Source organism: Coturnix japonica, chromosome 6, assembly GCF_054131305.1.
Source record: "Coturnix japonica strain WE chromosome 6, WE-NBRP24, whole genome shotgun sequence".
NCBI classification, from domain to species: domain Eukaryota; kingdom Metazoa; phylum Chordata; class Aves; order Galliformes; family Phasianidae; genus Coturnix; species Coturnix japonica.
Genome location: NC_140668.1, coordinates 15496072 through 15519282, shown reverse-complemented (window position 1 = coordinate 15519282; position 23211 = coordinate 15496072). Strand labels below are relative to the sequence as shown.

The following is a 23211-nucleotide window of genomic DNA, read 5'->3' as shown; positions in this document are numbered from 1 at the left end:
TTTTGGCTGCAAGCTCACATCCTGTGAGCAATAAGACTCTGAGACCTATTTAGGAGGCCAGAGGTGGCTGTTTCCTTGTGGCAGTCAGTGTCACGTTGGAGAGAGCTTACCAGTGGAAGATCCGGCCTGTGACCAAATGACTCCATCTTGGTATGGGAGATCTGGGGATGGAACCATTGTATCTTGTGAAGGCAAGATGCAAACAGATGCTTCCCTGCTCCCTCTGACGACCATCTCTACTGAAGATCAACATCTGAACTACGAGTCATGCTGGAAACCCAGTGGTGACTAATTCTCTCTTGCTTTCTACAAAGACTCTTTGCTTTTATTTCCTATCTCTTTTCTATCACCCGACTTCCCTTCCCCATTTCCCTAAACAACAACAACTTTTAATAAACTCTTATAAACTATATATCCTGTTGTGTCACAATCTCGCCGTCGTGTGTATGTATATTGAAAGAATATAGAGGCCACTAAGATGGTCAGGGTGCTGGAGCAGCTCTCCTGTGAGAAATGGTTGAGGGAACTGGGCTTGTTTAGCTTAGAGAAGGCTCTGGGGAGATCTCGTTGTGGCCTTGCAGTACTTCAAGGGAGCGTATACAGAGGAGGAATTGCTGTGTCACGGTGTTATCTAGATCAATCTATGTCTGTGACGGGGAGGGGCAGTAGGCTCCTGTTCCCCCTGGCTCCCAGCGTATAGGAAGGGAAAATAAGAAAGGGGTAGGGAGATGGGAGCTGGACTCAAGGAAACAAACAGAGAAGTGGCAACGATCTAAGGAGGAAAACTTATTATTTTACTAATTACAATCTAATGGAAATTGAGGCTAATAAGCCAAGTAAAATAAAAGGGAAAGAGAGAGAGAGGTTTTCCGAAGACCGAGAAGCCTACTTTGAAACTGAAGGTGCCACGGCTTGGAAGCACACCCAGACTCGCTACCAGGCAGTTTGAGAGAGAGACAGCATCACTTCCGTGATGTGTTTCCCTCTCTGACTGTGAGACCCTCTGGGACATGTAGTTGTTCTCTGTGCTCTATATGATGTTATGATGTGGAATACCAATAGAAAAATGTACAAAACCATGACATTGTGAGGGTGGGCAGTGATAGGACAAGGGGGAATGGCTTTAAATTCAGACAGGGAAAGTTTAGGTTGGATCTTAGGAGGAAGTTTTTCACTCAGAGGCTGGTGACGCACTGGAACGGGTTGCCCAAGGAGGCTGTGGATGCCCCATCCCTGCAGGCATTCAAGGCCAGGCTGGATGTGGCTCTGGGCAGCCTGGGCTTCTGGTTGGTGACCCTGCACACAGCAGGGGGTTGGGACTGGATGAGCACTGTGGACCTTTGCAACCCCGGCCATTTCATGATTGTATGATGGGTGACATAAATCGCTGTCTGATTATTGTTGCAATATGCTTCTTTTCATGTGCTCTTAACCAAATACTGCTGGTGTTGCCCTGGGTGTCCTGTTTGGGGTCGTATCCTGGTAGATGCTTTACGAATACAAATGGTGCATAAAGGCCTGTATAGTTCATTAGGACCAGATCTCATGTCCATCGATAGCAGTATTATATAGAAATAATATACCTTTACATATATAAAAATGATAGACCTTTCAGAAGGGTATATAAATGCAGCACAGTGGACAAACATATATTACTCTGTCCACCTGTTTGACAAAAATGTATATATTATTTTATACCCTGAAGCAGGGGTTTTAATATTCCTTCAACAATATTTTGATATAATCATCAGTGACTATAACTGCTCTGCTCTGGATCTTCTTGTCATCTTTCTAAATGTCTGCTCCATTTTTTCATCATGTTGGACCAAAAATATAGCGTGGTGATGAACTACACAGGTCTGTTTTGTGCTGTAGATGCTTAGCCCTGGAAGTTTATCAGTAAATAAGAGAGATGAAAAATCCACTTTAGAGAGAGGATTAGGTAAAAAATTCAGCTTCTTGAAAGTAATCTGAGAGGTACTACTGACGTATTCGCCAATTAACCTGACTTATCCCAGGACTTCAACTGTCCCGGGGAGAGAGACACAAACATGGATGCCATCATGTCTTCTCTCAATATATTGCTCTGTCACACACCTTATATGCCATCCTAAATCCTGCGCAGACACGTACACCCGCTACGCAAAACCCGATGCACGCGAGAGAACCTATACACACACCTACCTAAACCCGCAGCCCACTAACTCTTAACCTACAGGCCTAACTCAGCTATTCTAGAACACTCCATCTACTCAGAACTACTGTATGCACTCATAAATCCTCGCAAAGACAACTTAGCACCCCAACATACTACAGAACTCTGTGATCAGTGGGAGGTTGGCACAGGTTTGCTGTTAAAAATGGCACTTTCTGCCCTTCTGTGTCCATGGGCTCCTGAAGGATTTGTAAATCCTTGTGCTAAAGGTGGATGAGGCTTGCACATCTCCTGCCACCTGATTATTACCTGTGCAGATGGAACATATCTCTGGGTTCTGCCTGCAGGTAGCAAGGACAGAGCAATCCCACATGGACAGGGACTTGCCAAGGTATAGCTGAAAGCAGGTGGTAGATAAGATGAATTGCCTTCCAGCAATTTGCAACCAGAACGAGGAGAAATTTCATATGATAGTGAGCTGCAGTTCCTCCTATCAAACCTGACCTGGTGCTAAGCCTTCTAACAGCTATTGTCTCGGACCATTTAGAAGAGAGAGTCCCATTCAGCATTTCCTGTCCCTGCTGTTACCTGGAGGTTTTTTGCTGTGCTCTCACTGCTCCTTTCCATGCTGATCTTTGGGATGCTGCATTGCTGCAGCATCACTGAGGAGCAGTTAGAGAATCACAGAATCATCATCATAGACTCATAGGATGGCTGGGGCTGAACAGTACCACAATGATCATCTAATTCCATCGCTGGTGGCACCGCAAAGATGAAAGGAAGAGGCTTTGTGTTATAGGAGCATTGCCATGCAGTGCTGATTGCCTATAGGGTTTCAAGCAAGGAAACACCAAAATAATAGATCAGAGCACCCATGATTTTGTGTTGTGTTCACGACAGTATTTGGCCCCTTATTTGCTATGGTGAGTTTCATTTGCTGGAAACCTTCATCTCTCTTTTAAATGATCATTCTTTGGTTTGAATCAAGCTTTAAATGGGAGTCAGTGAATGCGCTCCTGGATTTCTGTATGTGTTTGCCCGGTGGGATAGGTTGTAGTTAAGTGAAATGCATGGTGTAAGCAAAGAGAAATTGCTGTATGCAAACCATAATTTTTGCATACTTACTGTTTGGAGTGCTGATGAAAGGGATGTATCACAGCATTTTTATCATGTCGGCTGCTCTCCCTGTCTCACTGCCTGAAGGGTGGCAAAGGGCCCCTTTCATCTGGAGGATTATGAGGCCATCATGGTAAACAGCAACACCTGGTTGGGTTGACATTGTTGGAGCTTTCATCTTTTGTTCGAAGTTTTGAAGTGTTCCTTGTGGTTCTTTTGTTCCCCGAGTCATGACTTGATGTTTAGCGAGATCAGGGAGGAGCAGCTTCTTGCTGGAGTCATTAATGTGGATGGGGAGGGGAGAAGACAGTGGCCAGCTGAGTGCTTCCAGAGTCCCAAGGTTGGGGATGGCCCTACAGGTTTGGAGCTCAGTTCTGGCTGCACAGAGGGTGCCTGGATCTCTGCTTCTGCTGCTTTCACCCCAACAAATGCTCCTTAAGAATGAAATGCAACATGCCGCTTGGCTTCATACCTCTTAATCCCAGAACAGGAGTCCATCCACAAGCGGATGAGAGAAACTGACAACAAAGGACTTAGCAAAGAGACACTGACAGAGTCAGTGGGCAGTGCTGCCAGTTTCTGCCTGCACTTGTAACCAACCACCCAGCCTTGCCACCATCACACTGGCTTCCTGAGCTCATTCATTTACTCTGGGGGGTGCCTGCAGGGCCTGGAGCGTGCAGGAGTGGAACGGGAGGCTGTCCATGAGGCACTGTGCTCGGGGGGATTTCCCTGGCTGGACCATTGCATGTTCTCTGCCTTGCAGCCTCTGAATGCAGACAGAGCCGGATCCTGGTGGGCGAATGCCAAAGAAATCTCTTAGTTGGTAGCCGAGTCTCATACTTGCCTTTATGATATTCTTTTAACATCAAAGTAAGATTCATATATAAAGCAGAGCACCCAAGAATATATCTCTAGTAATGGTGACAGTGAAATGTCATTTTTGGATGGAATGTTTTTATTTCCCTTCCTTTTTAGTCTCACCTTTTTTAGTTTTCTATCCACTGATTTTGCCCAGAATTTCCAGCCTGTGGAAATATATTCCCGTGTTTATTTAGCACTGCTGCTTTTCCTGCGCTAGCAGTATGGATTTAGACATTGGCTCATCCTTTATGCAGTTCAGAGAATGACTTCAGGAAAAGTCCTAATCCAGCAAAGGTGGATTCTTCAATAAGGAAAAATACAGCTCAGATTGCAAGAATAAAGATGGAATGGGTCTTTGCTGTGTTCTGCCTCTTCCAAGCATGTAAGATTTTTCACTCAGGGGTGGTGACCCCAGCACTTGCTCTTGTTGAACCTCATCCCATTGGCCCCCAGCCTATTGATCAGCCTGTCCTGGTCTCTCTGTGGGGCCTGTTTACCCTAAGGCAGATCAGCACTTCCTAACAACTTGCTGTCATGTGCAAAATTATTGAGGGTGCACTGGATAGATGCATAATGCAAGGGGCTTTGACTGGTTTGCCTACAGAGGAACCCACATTGGTGATTCTCTGAGCAGCAGCAGCAAAGCCTCACATGTGGAGGCTGACCAGATTGCAGAAGGGGAACAGGATACAAACAGTTTGAGGAGCTGCTTCACTGACATTTCCAACACTGTTTTGGTAAAGGCCTTCGCTAAGCACAGTGACCTGAGATAAGCACAGAGTCAAGTTTAACATGCCTGAGAGGAGGATCTGGAGAGGAGGATGTCAGAAGTGCTCCAGTGTTACCATGATGACTGGCTTCCCACTTGCCCCCCATTGTAGTTGCACTGCTTGGCACTGGAAGGCACCAGCCTGGAGCTCCGGCTGCAAGGCTCTGCCAAATGCAGGAAACAACAGACACCCAGAGACTGGTGAAGGGTCCTAAACCAACAGGCGGTACCACCCTCATTTGTAAATACAAGTCACCAAGCCCTGGCTTAGATGAGCCAGGATCCTGTTCACAGGACTACAGACTTCTATGGAATAGCCATGTTCTTCTTTCTTTTTTTCTTCGTATTATAAATTTTGCAAACAGATCACTTAACCCAGAGCAGAACAAAACCACGTGTAATTAGCTGTGAAGTAAGTGACACCATTCAATTCATGAGAATTTTGTTTTCTGCTTGCTCAGAAGCACAGCACTCAGCACAGGATATGATCTGCAGTAAGAAAGGAACACATCTGACACATTGGAGTCCTACTGGGATTTGGCAGTTTATTTCCATGAGCTGATTGTCAACAGTGGGGGAATTAATGACCACGTTATAAGCAGTGTGCATCTGCACACAAGCACTTATGTTTGGCATGTATAGTGTCACACGCGCAATGAAATTAATTACAGAATTATGTGCAATTATGGTTATAAGTGTAACACATTAAGCAGTCTCTTGCCAACTATTTAATGCACGTACTCTCAGTAAACTCATTTTTTTCAAGGATTCACAACTCTTTTCAAACATATACTTCAATTTAAGCAGTTCCTGGAGTTAAAGTGGTTGACTTGTGATTTATACTCTGCTGATGGGGACATTTTTTTTTTTATTTTCATGTCCTTTTAAACTGCTTATTGTAAAGATTTCTCCCCATTGCAGTGTTTCTTGTGCCACTTCTTCTTACTCTGTTCCCTCATTTTTTAACTGACTTTCCCTTTGTATTGTCCTGTCATTATACGTACCCAGAACAAACAAGGTATGGAACAGTGTCTGCCATTGGTTTGTGTCTTACTGTATTGTGGTTAGGATGGAGTAATTAAGGTGAATAGACCCAGGGTTCCAACACCCCCCAGGGGCAGCCCCAGGTCCTGCAAGAGCAGCTCCGGCCCTGCTGCAGCCCTCACCATGCCACTCACGTCACACTCTCAAAGAGCAGCTGCAATTCCAAGGAGGGTTATTTCATTTGGCACAGAATCTTTTTTAAATGGGTCGCTTCCCAGACTTATGCTGAACAGCAACGAGCAAAATTAACTTGTAGAATTGTGTGTAGAATTATCATGACAAGTGTTCTAGCTGTATCAGCCAGCAACTACATCCCTAAGATGCAATCGTTATTTCATTTTGGTAAGCCCCTTCCCCATTTTCAGATGTCACAGAATGACAGAATTGTAGGGGTTGGAAGGGACCTGCAGAGCTCATCGAATCCAGCTCCCCTGCAAAGCAGGCACTCTACAGCAGGCTGTACAGGTAGGCATCCAGATGGGTCTTGAATATCTCCAGAGAATGAGACTCCACAACTCCCCTGGGCAGCCTGTTCCAGTGCTCCATCACCCTCACTGTGAAGAAGTTCCTTTGTATATTGGTGTGGAACTTCCTATGCTCCAGTTTGTGGCTATTTCCCCTTGTCCTGTCCACACAGACAAATGAAAAGATGGTGGCCATGTGCCTTTATCTCCCACACTTAAATGCTTATAAACATTAATCAGATCCCCTCTGAGTCTTCTTTTCTCAAGGCTGCACAGACCCAGGTCACCCATTTCCTCATAGGAGAGATGTTCCAGGCCCTTTATCATGTTTGTGGCCCTCAGCTGGACTCTTTCCAGACGATCCCTGTCTGTTTTGTACTGGCAGCCCAGAACTGGATACAGTACTCAAGAACCGGATACAGTACCATATACGTATTTTTTACTTCCATAACTCAACACAACCTTCTGTTTGGGAGACAAACAGCAACCTGTTTGTGATACACACCTGCAGCGTGTATCGGTGCTTTTGACTGAGTGAAAATTCATACATTCAAAATATGATTGCCAAGAATATAAAAGGGATCTTAGGCAGCTTCTCTTCCCAGAGTTTCATCACTGGCTGCTGAGCTCATAGACAGAGCTGTGTTTGACGGGGGCAGTGCCTGAGCACTTCACACAAAGTGGCCAAGGAGCAGTGCTGCATTTCTGCATGGCTGCATTTCTGCATGGCTGCATGGCTGCCTTCAGTGCTGCAGGAGCTGTCAGTGCTGGTTGTCTCCTGGCAGTTGGAGGCATTTGGGCTCCCCAGGAGTAATTTTGCAGAAAGCCTAAGAAAAGAGAAAAAGCAGTGTGTTTTTACAGACAGCCTTCTAGGGAGAACAAAGCGCTTCCCTTGATTTCTGCACATAATTTAGGGATAACTTAATTAGCTTCACTGAAGTCATGCTAATTTACCTTAGGTAAAAGTGATTCTCTTTCTCCTTTTGTGAAAAGGGAACAGTGTAAATTTCCTGATGTTAATTAAGACAGAAGCAGACTATACCTTCATGTATTCAGTGCAAAATAAGCAAGACTAGAACACAGCCCAAACTCCAGATTACAATCACTGGCATGGTCATCGTTTGGCACAGGCATCCGCAGCAGCTGGGATTTCTGCAGCTGGCTGATAGAACAGCATAAGGAGGAACGTGTTACAGAGGTGCTTGAGAACTGCGTGGGTTTCTTTCCATGAAAATATCAGAGATTTGGGAAAGCTTTTTTGAGGGGCAGGTGCTACAGAGAGCCACTGTGCCAGGACCGTGGGGAGCTGCGTGGTGGGGTCACCATAGGACATAGAAGGTTCCAAGTTGGAAGGGACCCACAGGGATCACACAGCACCACCCAGACCTGGTGTCAGAGTGGTGTCCCAACACTCCCTGAGCTCCGGCAGCTCGGGGCTGTGCCTGCTGCCCTGGAAGCTGTGCCATGCCCACCGCCCTCTGGGGCACAGCCTTTCCCTCACCCCCACCTGCCCTCCCTGACACAGCTCCATGTGTTCCCTCAGACCCTGTGGCTGTCAGAGAGCAGAGCTCAGTGCTACCCCTCCACTCTCTGTGAGGAGCTGCAGGGTGCCATGAGGAGCTGTAGGGATGCCATGGGGAGCTTTAGGCTGCCATGGAGCTGCATTCTGACATGAGGAGCTGCTATGAGGGAGTCATAGGGCTGCCTTGAGGGATAACTAAACACAAAGACTACTAATACATTTCTGTTATTGTTTCATCTGAGGACCTCTATAAAACAGTGTAAGAGATTATTCTTTCACACCATTGTCTCAAAGTTTGCTGAGGACACAGATGGACAAGTCCTGGTCAAGGGTTGAGAAATCCTTTGTCTAAATCATAGAATCATAGAATTACCCAGGTTGGAAAAGATCTTGAAGATCAAGTCCAACAGCAGCCTAACAATAGCACCCTAACACTAACAACCCTTTGCTAAATCATATCCCTGAGCACCACATCCAAATGGCTCTTAAACACATCCAGGGATGGCGATTCAACCACCTCCCTGGGGAGCCTATTCCAGTATTTAACAACCTTTCTGTAAAGAAATGTTTCCTAATATCCAACCTAGGGACACATATGGACAAGTCCAGGCAAATCACAGTCAGAGTTGATGAAATATTTTGTCTGAAGATTTGCAGTCCAAGGGCAACGATAGAGAAAGAGATAAGCCACAGCTTAGTGGCTGGGAAGCAGTCTTTTCTCAAGGGAGATGCCATCTCGGGGGTTCTGCACATGGCTCTTACCCAAGTACCCAGGAATGCCACATTGGCAGAAGAAGGATAAAAAAGGGACCAATAAACATGACATCAGGTGCTTCACAACATGATTCCTGCATGCTGATAGACTCTCCTGGGCCTGCTACCTGAAACTTGCCCCTTCCTCTTGGGCCTGCTCTGTCTCTACCTGCTTGCTGCCTAAGGCCGGCCACTCTGCTGCTGCTCTTCCCTGCACTTTTGCCTTGGGGCATTGCAATGGCATGCAACAGAATACTGCTAGGTCTTGGTGGTGACTATCCCTGCTTTATGCAATTTTTGCTTCTTTCCTATATTTCCTATTGCCCACTTTCCCTTCCCCATCACCCTAATTCATAATAGTTGCCAGTCCTCCCCTTCCCCATCTCCCTGATTAAGATTTGTAATAAGCTGGTTGGACCACCATTTGAACTCTTTGTTTCTTAATCTCATGTCAGGTATACATATATCAAAGAACCTCCTCTCCTTCCTATGAATTGGAGCAAGACAAACAGCTGTAATAAATAATGGTTTTCCTTATCAACATGTGTGGGATCGCAACCTTCCTTCCTTGCAGTTACCCTAGAATAAAGATTTTCTGCTAACTCCAAGTGGGCCTCAGCGTGAGTTCCTCAGATCTGAACTTTACTTGAGGATAATCAGGGTTGTTTAATTTCTGAGCAGCAGCTTCACTGAGGTAATTGATTTGTTCTTGAAATCGTGGTTTCAGGGAAATGCTCTTTGTAATTTCCTCAGCTGATATTTCATGTTGTGTAAAATTGCAGCTGTCACACTGCTTTGTATCACAATATGGTTTTCAATGGAAACATATCACCAGCTACAAGTGATTGTTGAAGGAAGTTTTAAAAAGGCACAGAGAAAAAGAACCCTGGAACTGTGTATTCTTTGAAAAGCTATAGAAAAATTCATGGCAAAATACACTGAAGTCTATGGACAGCAACTGTACTAATCGCAGTTCATGGAAGTAATATTTTTTTGATGAATAATGTATGCAGAATGAAACTTATTCAGTACAGTTCATCCTTTAAACAATGCCTGCAAAGATATGACAAGCAGCTGGAGAGATCTTTGTGGTGTGTGTTAGCCATGAACACAAACTACCAGTAAGCTATTAGGGAAAGTGCAAATCGTCCTTTACCTTACAAAATCTGTGTATTACAGAAACACACAAAAGGCTTAACTGGAGCTCTGCTAGCCAAGCGATGGTACATATTTTCAACATCTATGCCCTTGTGCATTTTCAAAAACCTCCTAATTTGTAGCACTTAGAGACCAAGGCATGATGGGCAATGGGTGGAGTGAAGCAATGCTGCGTGAATGAGTATTGGCAGCTGGGTGAGAGGTGTAGAATGGGTATTTTATTCCTCTATCCAGTTGCCCTCTGGGATGCCAGGCCCTTGGCAGATGGACATGGAAGGACATAGAAGAGACAGAGGGCACAGCTGAAGTGAGGTACATTTTGAGCAGGCACAAGATGACGCTATTGGCGAGAGGATGGCCAGGCACTCTGCTGGAGACCAAGGAAGCTGTGGGTTCTCCATCCCCAGTCAGAGTCGGAGCTGGACTGGCCCAGGTCTGCAGTGGAAGCAAACCTCCAGGCTGGCCACATCTGAGCAGAGGACTGGAATTGCATTCTTCCAAAATTTGTCTAACATTTTTTTTGTGTGTGATTTGCTGTTCTTAAATATACGTATATATTACACATGTTATATAAACATTTAATTATTGTGTATTTGTATACTTAGAATATATCATAGAATCACAGAACAGTTGTCTGGAGGGACCTTTCAAGATCATGTAATTCCAGCCCCTCCAGAATTGATTGCCATGTGCATACTAAATATGTATACATCAGCTATGTAGTTGCTCGTTTCTCAAAGGACACCATGAGTATTGAACTGAAAATCTATCTGTAAAATGGAAGTATGATTGAAAACCACACCAAGATATTTTGAATCCAGTGATGTTTCTTATAATAGAACTAAAAGAAATCAGGCTTGCATGTCACCCACAATCTAACAAAATGTGTTTCTATCACATAATCTCTAATTCTAGGGTTTGACCAGTTTCATTTTATTATTTCAGCTTCTGCTTTTAGCTGTAATGTTTTAAAACTTCCATTGGAGATCTCTTGGTTTGCTTCATTTCATCTCATTCTATTCCTCAGTTTTAGACAGTGACTATAGCAAAGAATGTTTCTGATTTTCCTGAAAGTCGTCATTTACTCACAGTGATTTCTGACAAATGCTCTGTTGTACAGTTTCTTTTTTATGATGATTGCATGGAATGTGCATATCACCATTATTTCCTTTAAGCCATTTGGATGAAGATTTGCTTGTACATAGACAAAAGCTGTATACCTTGGCTTTCTGAGTTTTGGTTGCATTTATCTTGCTTCATTTTTCCATTTAAGGATTACTCCATGTTTAACCAGCATGGAAATAGCACAGAATTTGGAGGTTTATTAATATCTATAATACAGAGCATTTGTGTCTGTCTCATGCATTGAATAAGATGATAGAAATGGGAAAAGATAAATGACAGGATTTTACAACTGATGTAGCAGCTGTTTTTGTGATGGAAAGCAAAGCCATTTCAGTCACTCTTTAATATGATTGGGCGTAGCAAGGTTATGCACTTGAGGAAGAACTGACAGAGGGAGCACTCTTAATAAGGGACAACTGAATTGTTGTGTACGAAAGAAGTGTGAAGCAGAAAGAGAGCAGTGAGACTGAGCCAGAGGAAAGCCTGGAGCCTGAACCTGTTGAGCGTTAAATCCCCTTCCCAGGAATGTGACTCATTTGTAGCAATCCATGTTCCAAATCAAACCATCAGCAGACACATCTGCCTTAATCAGGGAGTATCTTTTCCAGGCATTTTCTGCACTAATGGGACACATTTTCTGTTCATATTTTGATGGACAGAACAGTGCAAAAAACAGTCATCCTAAGTGAATATTTATTGTTGTATCTGCCATTATTAAATGCCAAGCAGACATTATTTTACTGCTAGATTTTTAAAAAGATTCAGAAACACTCTGCAGATTAATGCAATTCAAATATAGGTATTTCAAATGCATAGTGATATTCACAGTAATCAGTATAAAAAAAAAATCAAATCAAGTCAAATCAAATCAAATCAAGCATTACTCCTCCGTTTTCACATACTGAGTTTCCTGGTAAGGCTTACAGCGTCAGGATACGATGAAATTCTTTAAAAGACCAAAATGAACAGCCACTTGTTTAATTGCTGTAGACTTTTATGCCAGGTTAGACCTATATTTGTTTCATCATATGGGAACAGTCCCATTCTATCCCAGACAGCCATTTTATTGTGAACATTGCTCTGCACTGCGAGACCACACCTATGCCAGAGGTACTTGTTTTCTTCCTACACATTAACTAACTTTGGTTGTTGAGCAGCATTGACACCAGAGGCTGTTGGGCTCCTTACCACAAAACCATTCCTCAAGAGAGGCTGAAATACAGTCTTACCCATCACTCTATGATACAGTGCACAGAGGGAGAGAACAAAGAGGGAGACAAAAAACTGAAAAAGAGAGCAAGAAAGAATATCCTCCATGTGATCTTCTGCTTTGTGTTGATTAATAGCATTGCTTGTTCTGCATGACAGTTACTCCCAGTGTGAACTGATAGATCATCCAGGGATCTTACCCAAGCCAGTTACCCATTAACTCGTAAACAAAGTATAAATATTAATTAATAATTCTTGGTTTTACAAAGTAAAGGACCCATTAAAATCAGGCAGCATGGAGATTTCATTTAGAAACACCTGCTGTCTCTCTGACTAGGCTCCCATAGGCAAGGTTCAGTGCGACGGCAGTGTCTTTTGAGGGTCGTTGGATGCCTGGGAAGCAGCAGCAGCACTTCTGTACCAAAGTGTTTCCCTTCCCCTATGCATATTTTAAATGAGGTGAACGTGCCCTGTCACTCACCAGCTCCATCAGCTCCTTATCTTAGCAGCTAATCTTGCTGCAGGTAGTAAAAAAAATTACTGCAAGCTATTAAGTTTCTACTAAAATGTCAAATTCTGTGGAGTCTTGAAAAGAAAATGAGTGTATAGTCCCATTCCAGCTAGACAGATTGAGTTTGGTGTCCACTATGAACTAAAAGATTTACTCTCCAGATTGGCTAATTCCTTGAGCATTAAATGCCCCAAGAAAGGGAGCAAACATACTATTAATAACTCTAATGGCTAAAAAGCATATTATTTTCAAGTGATTTGTTAATCAGCATGAGTTCTGCCTACAGCTATTGCAATCAGTCATCTTTCTCCAGTAGTAGCTAGTGTCTTAATAAGGAACAACAAGGGATTTGGAGGAGCTAAAATTGTTCAGGCTCGAAGGACGATAACAGAAATTATTAACCAACTTGGATAAAAGCCACCAAACAAGATGGGAATACTATTGGAAGGGCAGACTGTAAAGCCTCATTGGAAACAGATAGAGCCAAAGAATGAGTTTGTGAGAACGTCTGTTCCGAAGCTGCTTCCCTCTGATGAAATTCTCATCTATAGTTTAAAATGGGAAGAGGAATTTTCTTGCATAAGACATCAGTGACTCATGGCTGTGGCTGCAGGAGGGACCTTGGATTTCTGGTTGAGCCTGGGGTGATGAAGCTGAGCCTGGAGTCCCCTGCAGTGCCCTCAGAGCTGCCCGCCAGACCTTGGTTGAGTTCTCAGCTAAGCAAACAAAATGATGATAATTTGTTCCTTAAAAAAAGAAGAAGAAAAGAAAAAGAAAAGGAAAAAAAGGAAAAGAAAAAAAAAAGGAAAAGAAAAAAAAGGAAAAAGAAAAGAAAAAGAAAAAGAAAAAGAAAAAGAAAAAGAAAAAGAAAAAGAAAAAGAAAAAGAAAAAGAAAAAGAAAAAGAAAAAGAAAAAGAAAAAGAAAAGGAAAAAGAAAAAGAAAAAGAAAAAGAAAAAGAAAAAGAAAAAGAAAAAGAAAAAGAAAAAGAAAAAGAAAAAGAAAAAAGGAAAAAAAGAAAAAGAAAAAAAAGGAAAAAAAAAAAAAGAAAAGGAAAAGAAAAAGAAAAAGGGGGGGAAAAAAAGGAAAAAATAAAGAAGGTTCTTTGCTGTTTATGCTTCTTTTTGTCCTTCAAAGCAAAAAATAAAAATAAAAATAAATAAAAAATTTGGGCTTGGCCCCAAAACTCCAGCATCCAGGAAGGGTTGTTATGACAGATGTGGTGAGCACCAGAATATCTGTGGGCAGGGGAAGTGAAACCATTGGAAGAAATTGCCCAGAAGTTGTCTAATTAAACAATTTGTGAAAACACTGTTGTCGTTGCCTCAGACAGCCTGGTTTGTGTGAGTAATTCAACGTTGTGTGAAGGCTGGATGAATGAATCTAATCTGTTTGAAGCTTCTGGCTTTATTGGTAACATTTTATAAATAAAATAGCAATACAGAGGGCTGTAGAATCCCAGTGCTCAGGTGGGATGCACATGATGAGATGCAGGTAGTGGACTGTAGAACACCTTCTGGGCAGGCACCCAGCACCCAAAGCACAGGACTGAAGGACACAGCCCAGAACCAACGAGGCCACTTTGCAAAGCACAGATGGGCTTTCTAGGATGTATTTTTTTCTCCTGCACTTTTTAATTACTTCTTAAATCTGGGATCTTTTTAAAGCAAGTCAGGAACATTGAATTACCATTTTAGGTTTTTTGTTTGTTTGTTTGTTTGTTCATTTGTTTGTTTAGAATTATTAAACTGTTTTTATTACATTTTCAGACTTCCTATGGAATAATAAAAATTAAAAAGCTTAGATTGAGAAACAACTCTACAACATTTATTAGATGACTGGCATCTATGAACATAAGATTTCTTCATGAAATTTTGTTAATGAACCCACAACAAGCAGGGGAGCATTTTGGTGCCCTGATGTACACAGGTGGTTTCCCAGCAGGTGGCCAGCACTGGCATTCCTGCAGTAATTGATTAGCTCAGGTGTACAAGTACAGCACTGATTGATTACCTATTAAATAACACTCCATTGCATTTCTTTCAATTATACAACACAGGATAGCTGTTGCCAGCCAAGAATTCCATGATATCAGACATATTGATGACTTATAATTGTTTATTTGCATTTGGAGCTGAGGACTTGGAGCAAACCTCTGTGAATGGCCACGAGGAGCACGTCTGTATCACACAGACAGTGTGCTGGGCTGGAGGACGAGGGCTTGGATGGGTCACTGGGCTTTGTGACAAAGTACTGTGAACAAAGGGGACAGTCCTCCTGAGCAGGGCTGAGCACAGGATCCTGCCCTGGGCTCCAGGTGGAGACACAGCAGCTCAGGACAGGCTCTAAGGAGGTGGTTCCAGTTGGGGAGGCCCTGCACTGCACACCCACCTGTTGATTTAATGCAGCTGAAAGCTGGCACTGCGCCTTGCATTGCTCGTGCAGTTTTAAACACACACAACTCCCAGATACTGGAATTTTACAAGGCCACATGCACATGTAAAGCAATCCTCTTGCTATTCTGAGGCAAAGGGAAGCTCTGTTCTAAAAATCTAACAGCTCTTTATGGCCATGTCTCTCATCTGATTGCTTTGCATCATTTCTGTGATCTCACTTCAGGATGCATTTTGGTTGGCTGTTTGTGAGAGCTTTTGTTAGTGGTGCTATTCTGGGACTGCATCCAACTTGCTCCTCATCAAGACCTCTGAGAGAAGTTTCCACATGAACCAAAGCCCTTAGAAGTCAGAAGTTTGAAGAGGAGATGCTGCAGCCAGTGAGCAGTGGGACATCCAGGGTCAGAACTATCATTACAGGTACAACAACAACTCCACTGCTGTTCCTACAGCCTAGACATGGCTGGGGGGGGGGGGAAAGAAGGGTGGGGAAAGGGGGATCACACATGCCCCATTCTAGCAGCCCCACTATCTGTACCAGGTTGGCAGAGGCTTGAACCCCCTGAGCAGTGCTGGGTCTGCTGGCCTCTGACACACTCCTATCCAGGGCTGACCTCCAGAACAATTCGGCATGAACAGGGGCACCCAGAGCATCAGCAACATAACGAGAGGAGGGGTTGTTCTACACATGCTTCTTTTTCTGAAGAAATCTTTTCGCCATCATCTCCCAGTGTGCTTTTTTTTTCCCCGCAAAGCTGTGATCAAAGTCTTCAAACATATGGCTCCATGGCAAGGCAAGGATTTCCACAAGCTCCTGGACTCATCCTACCGCTCCAGACATCAGCTTCTTGGGCAGTCATACACATGGCTGGGATCCTTTGGGCTGTTTCTACAGAAGGTTGCAGCACTACATTACAGAGCCGAACCACTGCCTTAGGAAAACTATTCAGCAGAAGCAGCTAACTAGTGATAGGATGAGAAGTAATGGCTTCAAAGGTGTGCCAGAGGAAGATTTAACAGCCCTACAAAGTCCATCCTCCTGAAGATAAGAACAGGGGAGAGACCTGAAGAACATTCAGAGCCATACCAGGACTGCATGGTGCAGTGCAGCACAGTCAGGGCGCTCAGCATGGCCACAGTCATTGGGCAATTCCCAGCCCCAGCACCAAGGACTCAGGCTGTGCTGGTGCTACGGAGTCATGAGAGAAGCACTGCAACAGTGGGAGCTCTGCACAGGGGCTGTGCTGAGGGGTGGGCTGTAGGAATGCAGGAGTCATGCAGCCGCAACATGTGTTGGTAGCCATGGCAGGGGGGGATTTGATTCTGCCAGAAGCATCATAGCAGGGTACAGCTCAGGTATGAGGAGACAACAAGGTGTGTGCTGCAGAAGACTGCAAGAGTAAGAATTCATGAGTAGCCATAGTTATACATCTTGCTGAACAGATTCATTTCCCAATTTTAAAATGGCATTTGTTTTGTCATGTTTCTCATCACCATTAGTGCATAATGGGACACTGTGCATCAGTTTAAATGAATTCATAATGAGTGCTGTAGCAAGTCTATTGAATAGGAGATAAATAGGTGATTATTCTGACTCTGCTCTGATGAATGGGATTACTTATGGAGTTATGTGCCACTTCCACAACCTTTTATGGAGAGAGATACCATAAATCAGAGCAGACTGGGTGACCCATTAGATGCCATAGCCAAAAAAGAGGAGGACTGACTACAAGAAGTAAACCAGAAAGGACTGACAATGCTAGATGCCAGCTAGCACAGATCAAAGAAGACTGATGAAATGTGAAGACGTAATGTGGAGACTTGGGTGACCAGGACCCTCTTAAGGGAGTAATGTAAGGATGCAATGAGAAAAGGAAAGAAATGAAGGACTTGAGACTGGTACAAGGCAAGCTTTAGGAGAGTCATGGGCACATTCACAGGAAGGTGCATCCTTCCAGCATTTCCCTCTGGGCTTGAGGGAAATGAAATTAATGGTGGGGAAAGGACGGAAAAGAGCAGGGAGATGCCGTAATATGTATGTTCACTTTTACACAAAGGTAGAAGAAATGAATTAGTGAGAATTTAGCAATGATATCTAGAAAGTTAGAAGGTAAATGATGTGAAGTGGCCACAGATGTATGATTATTTCCTGAGGACATCAGCTGAATGGATGATGGATATTGTTGCCCAACATTTAAAGAGGGGATGCAGGCTGTAAGAAACACAGAAATGGCTGTGCTTTGGACAGATGATCAGGAACAAGGGAGAATGGACCTGAGGTCCTGGAATCAGAGATGAGAACAGATATCTTGGGTGGAAGGAACACAACAGACAAGGTATAACATCCAGGACACAGTCTGACCTGCTAGCATTAAGAGAAAATGGCATGAGTAGGAGGAGGTGCTGGGCATAAAGTGTGTGATTTGTACCATACAGGATAATAGTTCTGAGAAAAGCACTTCACAGGCAGCATGTCACATTGCAAGGCATCACAGGAGACAGGTAAAGCTGTCATTCAACTACTTACAAAGGCTGACAAAGATAAAGAAAAATTTTCCAAAGTACCCTCTGAAAGCAAAATAAAACTCAATTTCAGACAGCTTAACGATATTTCATCACATTTTTGTGGACACTGAAGCATGATCAGAACTAAAATTCAACTTGGTTAAGAAGTGAGAAGAGAGATGGGAGTTCCTAGGAAGAGCCCGGCTGATTCATCTGCACTTTGATGCTGGAAGGAGAGCTGATACTAATGTGCAATGAGTAGTTTTGGGACAGTCTCTGGAGATACAGAAAGATCGGCTGAACTTTGGTGGCAAGGACATGCCCCAGGGAACCACCATGTGCCAAGGGAGAGGGGACTCAGATCAGGGGATGAGGTCACTTCCCACTTGGAGAGATTTGTTTCACATTTGAAATATTGTAATAAAAACTCTGAAGTTTTTGCTGTGCTGTAAGAGAGATCCTTCTCATACTGGCAATTGTGACATTGTGGGAAACTTCTAGAACAGACTGGGAACAGGTGGTTTAATAGGCAGTGCAGGCTGGCTACAGGATATGTAGCATAGTCTCTGGTGCAAAAAGTAGCAGTGACTTTAGTTTGGCAAATAGCATGGGTGGCATGGAAAGCCTGAAACCACAGAAAAATGCTAAATCATTAATAGTAACTATAAATGACTGGAATGAGTGTATATAAGGGAGAACTCATACATATATTTTAAGAAAACATAAGCATTACTGTACAGGCCTTACTAACAATGAAGTTTGGTTGTATAATGCTGAAATTTTATGTTTGACTAAGAGATTCCCACAGGAATGAAAGTAGAGAAGGGTTACGGCTGCAGTCAGTGACTGTCTGGACTTAATGAGCCAGAAGATATGAACAGAAGAGCTTCTGCGTCAACACGATGAGCCACTGGTCAGACTCAGTATGGATCACATTTGAGTCCCAAAGGCACTGAGCAGTGTACATTCCTCCGGTGTCACAGGCTGGGCAAACTGCTCAGATGTTTTCCTTCTGGATGAATGTCAGTTTTCCAGCTGCAGGGTATATCCCATACTCAGAGAGTCGGCCTGGTATTGTCCCCCATAGCACTTCTGACCAGAGCTTCTGTCCTTCCCAAACACTGCTCTAAATACATGTCTGGCTCCTGACCCACAGAGCAAGTGGATCGCAGTCAGACTGCAGTGATATGCCCCCACCTGGAGATGAGCAGGATCTCATGGTCACAGCAGGAAATACCCCAGCCTGCCAGCACCCTGACAGGCAGAAAAGATGTTCAGGCAGAGACAGACAGTCAATGAAGTAGTCCCTCAGAGACTGAATACATGTCCCAGGTGTAAGGGATACTACAAGAGGACCATGAGAGATTGCTTGACAAGTTGGCAGTGCGGTGCTGCCTGAGATGGAGCTCACATCTCCTTACTGAAGGAGAGACAGATACGGTTAAAAAGAGTTGGAAGATGAACGTTGCACTGTGTCCTAGGGTCCTAGCAGCAAAGACTGCCCTTATTTCTGTTGTCAAATACACATGCTCCCCCAAGGGCAGCTGGTATCTTACATATGCCAAGCACTCAAAAATGCCGCTCTGTCACCGTGTCATGGTCTGGTCTCATAGAGAAGTTTATTAGACTGCCTCTCTATTCTTCAAAGAATAACTCTGTATCATTTACAGAAGGCTTAGGAATGCCATGTGTAATGTGTGCTTTAAGTATTTGTTTGTTCTTACTTGAGCGTGGCTTTTGATGTAGGTCTACCCATTACATAAAAGCCAGTAAGCTAGAAAAGGATGAAAGAAAATGAAATGGTCTGTATCATATCATTCTGTATAGTATTTGTGTATACTGAATATTTCATTTATTCTGTAATCTGCAGATAGTTTGAAATTGAAAAGCCAGGCTATTGCAATGGCAGCCCTTTTGTTCTTGGAATGAGTTTGGCTTACTCAAGCAAAGCAAGTGAGCACCTGATTAAAGGCAATATCTATCTTTAAGGAAAAAGGCTGTCATTCTGTTGAGCTATTGAGCAACTCCCAAATTTATTTAGCACTGTACATGACAGGAGCATGAATGGACTTCTTCCTGTGAGATGCACTCACATCCATGGCAAAGTCAAGTCCCCACTGTCCTGTCACTGGAGGGGAGCCCAGGAGCAGTGGGGGCTCTGGGGCATGTGCAGACACAGCACTTGGGATGTGAGCACACAGAGCAATGCCCAGAGTCCATGGGGTAGGAGAACCATACTTAGGACACAGGTTCAGGGAAAACCCAAAGAGTGATGTGCCAGAAGAAATACCACATGGGTAGATGAGTGGGATGTGCAGCCTCAGAGCAGTAATCCTCGGGGCTGGAAATGAGAGGATCTGGATAGGAAATGTCCCATCCCTGGAGACAGCCCTGGGAAACCTGATCTAGCTGTGGATTTCCTCATTCACTGCAGGGGGGGTTGAACTAGATGGCCTTCAGAAATCCTTTCCAACTCTAAGGATTCTATGATTCCAAAAAGGAGAACCAAGTCACAGAAAACAACCCAGTGCATGGGATACTGGCTGAGCAGGACCATAGGCAACCCAGTGCCCTCAAAGTCTATGGTGGTAAGAAACTCTTTACTCACTGCAATATTCCTGGAAATCTGGTGTTGTTCCTAAAATGCAAAGCATGGCTGAGATTTCCTGGAATGAGAGAAGAGAGTGAATGTCTGGAGAACAAGTGGTGCTTCCCTCCTCCCATATATATACATATGTAAATAGCTTGTGACCCTGAGAAAGGCAATTCACAAGGAAAAGTGAAGAAGATACATAAAACCCTTTTAATCTTAGCAGGAAAAGATGCATTATGGAGAATGAACAAAAGTGTTCTTTCCATAGCAAGAGCTTCTATTTTATTTACTTACTTCGGTTTAAACAATAACTTGTTGCTTTCTTATTTTGAGACAAGATGTAGGATTCAGAACTATGGTGATCAGAAACATGGTTAATATTCAGCACAAAAGTGCAGAAGGCTGATTTTTTTCACTGAGAGAACTTCACACACCCCAGCACTTCACTGGAGGCTGCTAACCCTGCAGACAATCCCACAGCCAGAGTAGCACCGCCCCTCATCTGCTGGGAGGGGCACTTCAAGTTCTGAATGCTGAGGTACAAGTAACCAAAGAGCACAAGGAAGAGCAACAATCCCCACCTTCTGGAATTCGCACCCAGCAGGGGGCCAAGGCACTCTAGGACTCCTCTCTCCACTCATTGCTTCCTTGGCAGCTGGAGAAGAGAAGGAGAGTCACAAGGAGCCACGTGAAAGCACTGCAGCATCTCTCCAGACTGCATTCATCAAATCCCACAAGCTGAACCTAGCTCTCTTCTATAGCGTGAACTGTGTGCTCAAGAGCAATGCTCTATGCAGGCAGGATGCAGAGGCAGGTAGTCAAGTAGAAAAAGATGGACTGTACAGGATTAGCACAAAAGACACCAAGCTGAGTGGTACGGTTGACATGGAGGAAGGAAGGGATGCCATTTGGAGGGACCTTGACAGACTTGAAAGGTGGGCCCGGGTGAACCTAATGAGGTTCAACACAGCAAAGTGCAACGTTTTGCACTAGGGCCAGAAGAACCCCAGGCACCTGTACAGGCTGGGAGGAGTGGTCCTTGAGAGCAGCTCGGCAGAGAAGGACCTGGGGGTCCTGATGGACGAGAGACTCAACATGAGCCAGCAGTGCGCTCTTGCAGCTTGGAAAGCAAATGGGATCCTGGGCTCCATCAGGAGAAGGGTGGTCAGCAGGGATAGGGAGGTGATTATCTCTCTCTACTCTGCTCATGTGAGGCCCCATCTGGAGTACTGTGTCCAGGTGTGGAGCCCTCAGTACAAGAAAGACATGGAGATTTTGGAAAGGGTCCAGAGGAGAGCCACGAAGATGATCAGGGGGCTGGAGCACCTCCCCTATGAGGACAGGCTAAGGGAGTTGGGTTTGTTCAGCCTGGAGAAGAGAAGGCTGCGGGGTGACCTCATTGCAGCCTTTCAATACCTGAAGGGAACCTGTAACCAGGAGGGGAGTAAACTCTTTGAAAGGACCACTAATAGCAGGACAAGGGAAAATGGTTTTAAGTTGAAAAAGAGGGAAGATTCAGGTTGGATGTTAGGGGGAAGTTCTTCACTAGGAGAGTGGTGAGGTCCTGGAACAGGCTGCCCAGGGAGGTTGTGGATGCCCCATCCTTGGAGGTGTTCAAGGCCAGCTTGGACGGGGTCCTGGGCAACCTGATCTAGTAAATGTGGAAGTTTGGTGGCCCTGCCAGGCAGGGGGGTTGGAGTTTCATGAACCTTGAGGTCCCTTCCAACCCGGGTCATTCCGTGATTCTGTGAAAAGAGACTGAGTTGGGGTATCTGAGATCCTCATGAGAACCAGCAGTCAGATCTGGCACACCCAGACCAGTCTGGTTACAAGAGAGGGGAAGAGGCCAGAGAAGTCCCATTTTTAATCTCACAGGTTTTATAGGATTTTAGGCAATATCCATGAGATTTTATTGAGCAGAAAGAATTTTTACATTTCTGATTGCAACAGTTTCTGAGATCATTCTGCTCAAATCTCATCAGACCTCTGTATTCAGAAGTTCATCTGCTTGCAGAAAGTGATCAGACTTCAGCAAAGTGAGAGTACAAATGGGAGGAAACAAACATGTCAGCTAATGGACAATGGAGCCAGGAGTCTTAGCAGTAATCAAAGAAAAGCACTGTGAGCAGTGCAGGAAAGTGACATACCCCTCTCAATATTATAGATCAGCTTTTACTGAACTCAGCAGAGCTGTCTCAAGCTTTAACTCCAATGATATCTGCAGAGCTATCACTACTTTCAGTGTACCTTTCAGTGAAGGTGAAATAACGTCCACAAAGAAAGTGTAACTCCAAAGCGAAAGGCTGAGCAGACACTTCATACAGAAGCACAGCTCCTGGCCCACGCACTACTCACTGCTTGGTCCCACTGGGTGCAGGACTCACCTGCAGGCCAGACCTAACACATCTGGCAAGCACGGTTCATCAGACTGCTAATGGAAAGCAAAGCTGCCCATTACATGCTCTCTGATGTGCTGCAGATACAGAAAAATGAACATATAAAATAAGATCACTATCAACTAATTTCCCATTGGTGTTTTTTGTTTTTTTTGTTTGTTTGTTTTTGTTTGTTTGTTTGTTTTTTAAATAGAGAAAACTCTCTGGAGAAGGGAGAAAGAATGTTTAAATATTGATTTAATACAGAGAATGGTCTGATGGTAATACATTTTCAGAAACACTCTTAATGGAAGGCTCCATCACAGTCATACACTGCTTCTAACAAATGCTTGGGCAGAGTGTTTCTCTCATTCCTGAGGTATAAGCACACAGAACAAAGCAGAAATTTTTCTCTAACTCCATAGTTATACTATGTTCCACGGGCTGCATCTGGCCTGTGGATTGTTGTTCCTGATCTATATGTTATTTTACCTCACTTTATATTATCTTGCTCCTGTTTCTTTAAGATATTCCATATTTTAAAATGTCATGTTTGTGTCCTTTAGATTTGGCATAAGAAGCAGCTGGAACTGGGCTATCTCCTCTAGCTGAAGTAGGGCTCATTTAACACAACATATTTCACTTCTTCCCATATGC

General features: G+C 44.0%; 1 protein-coding gene across 1 annotated transcript in view; it reads right to left on the bottom strand.

The window, feature by feature from the left end:
* Positions 1-5429: 5429 nt before the first annotated feature.
* LOC146760354 (obscurin-like protein 1) overlaps positions 5430-23211 on the bottom strand; it is a 55221-nt gene continuing 37439 nt past the window's right edge. Inside the window, exon 4 of the mRNA XM_085551418.1 lies at positions 5430-7239. Coding sequence (XP_085407544.1) covers positions 7025-7239 — 215 coding nt within the window. The 3' untranslated portion in view covers positions 5430-7024. The remainder of the gene's footprint in view (positions 7240-23211) is intronic.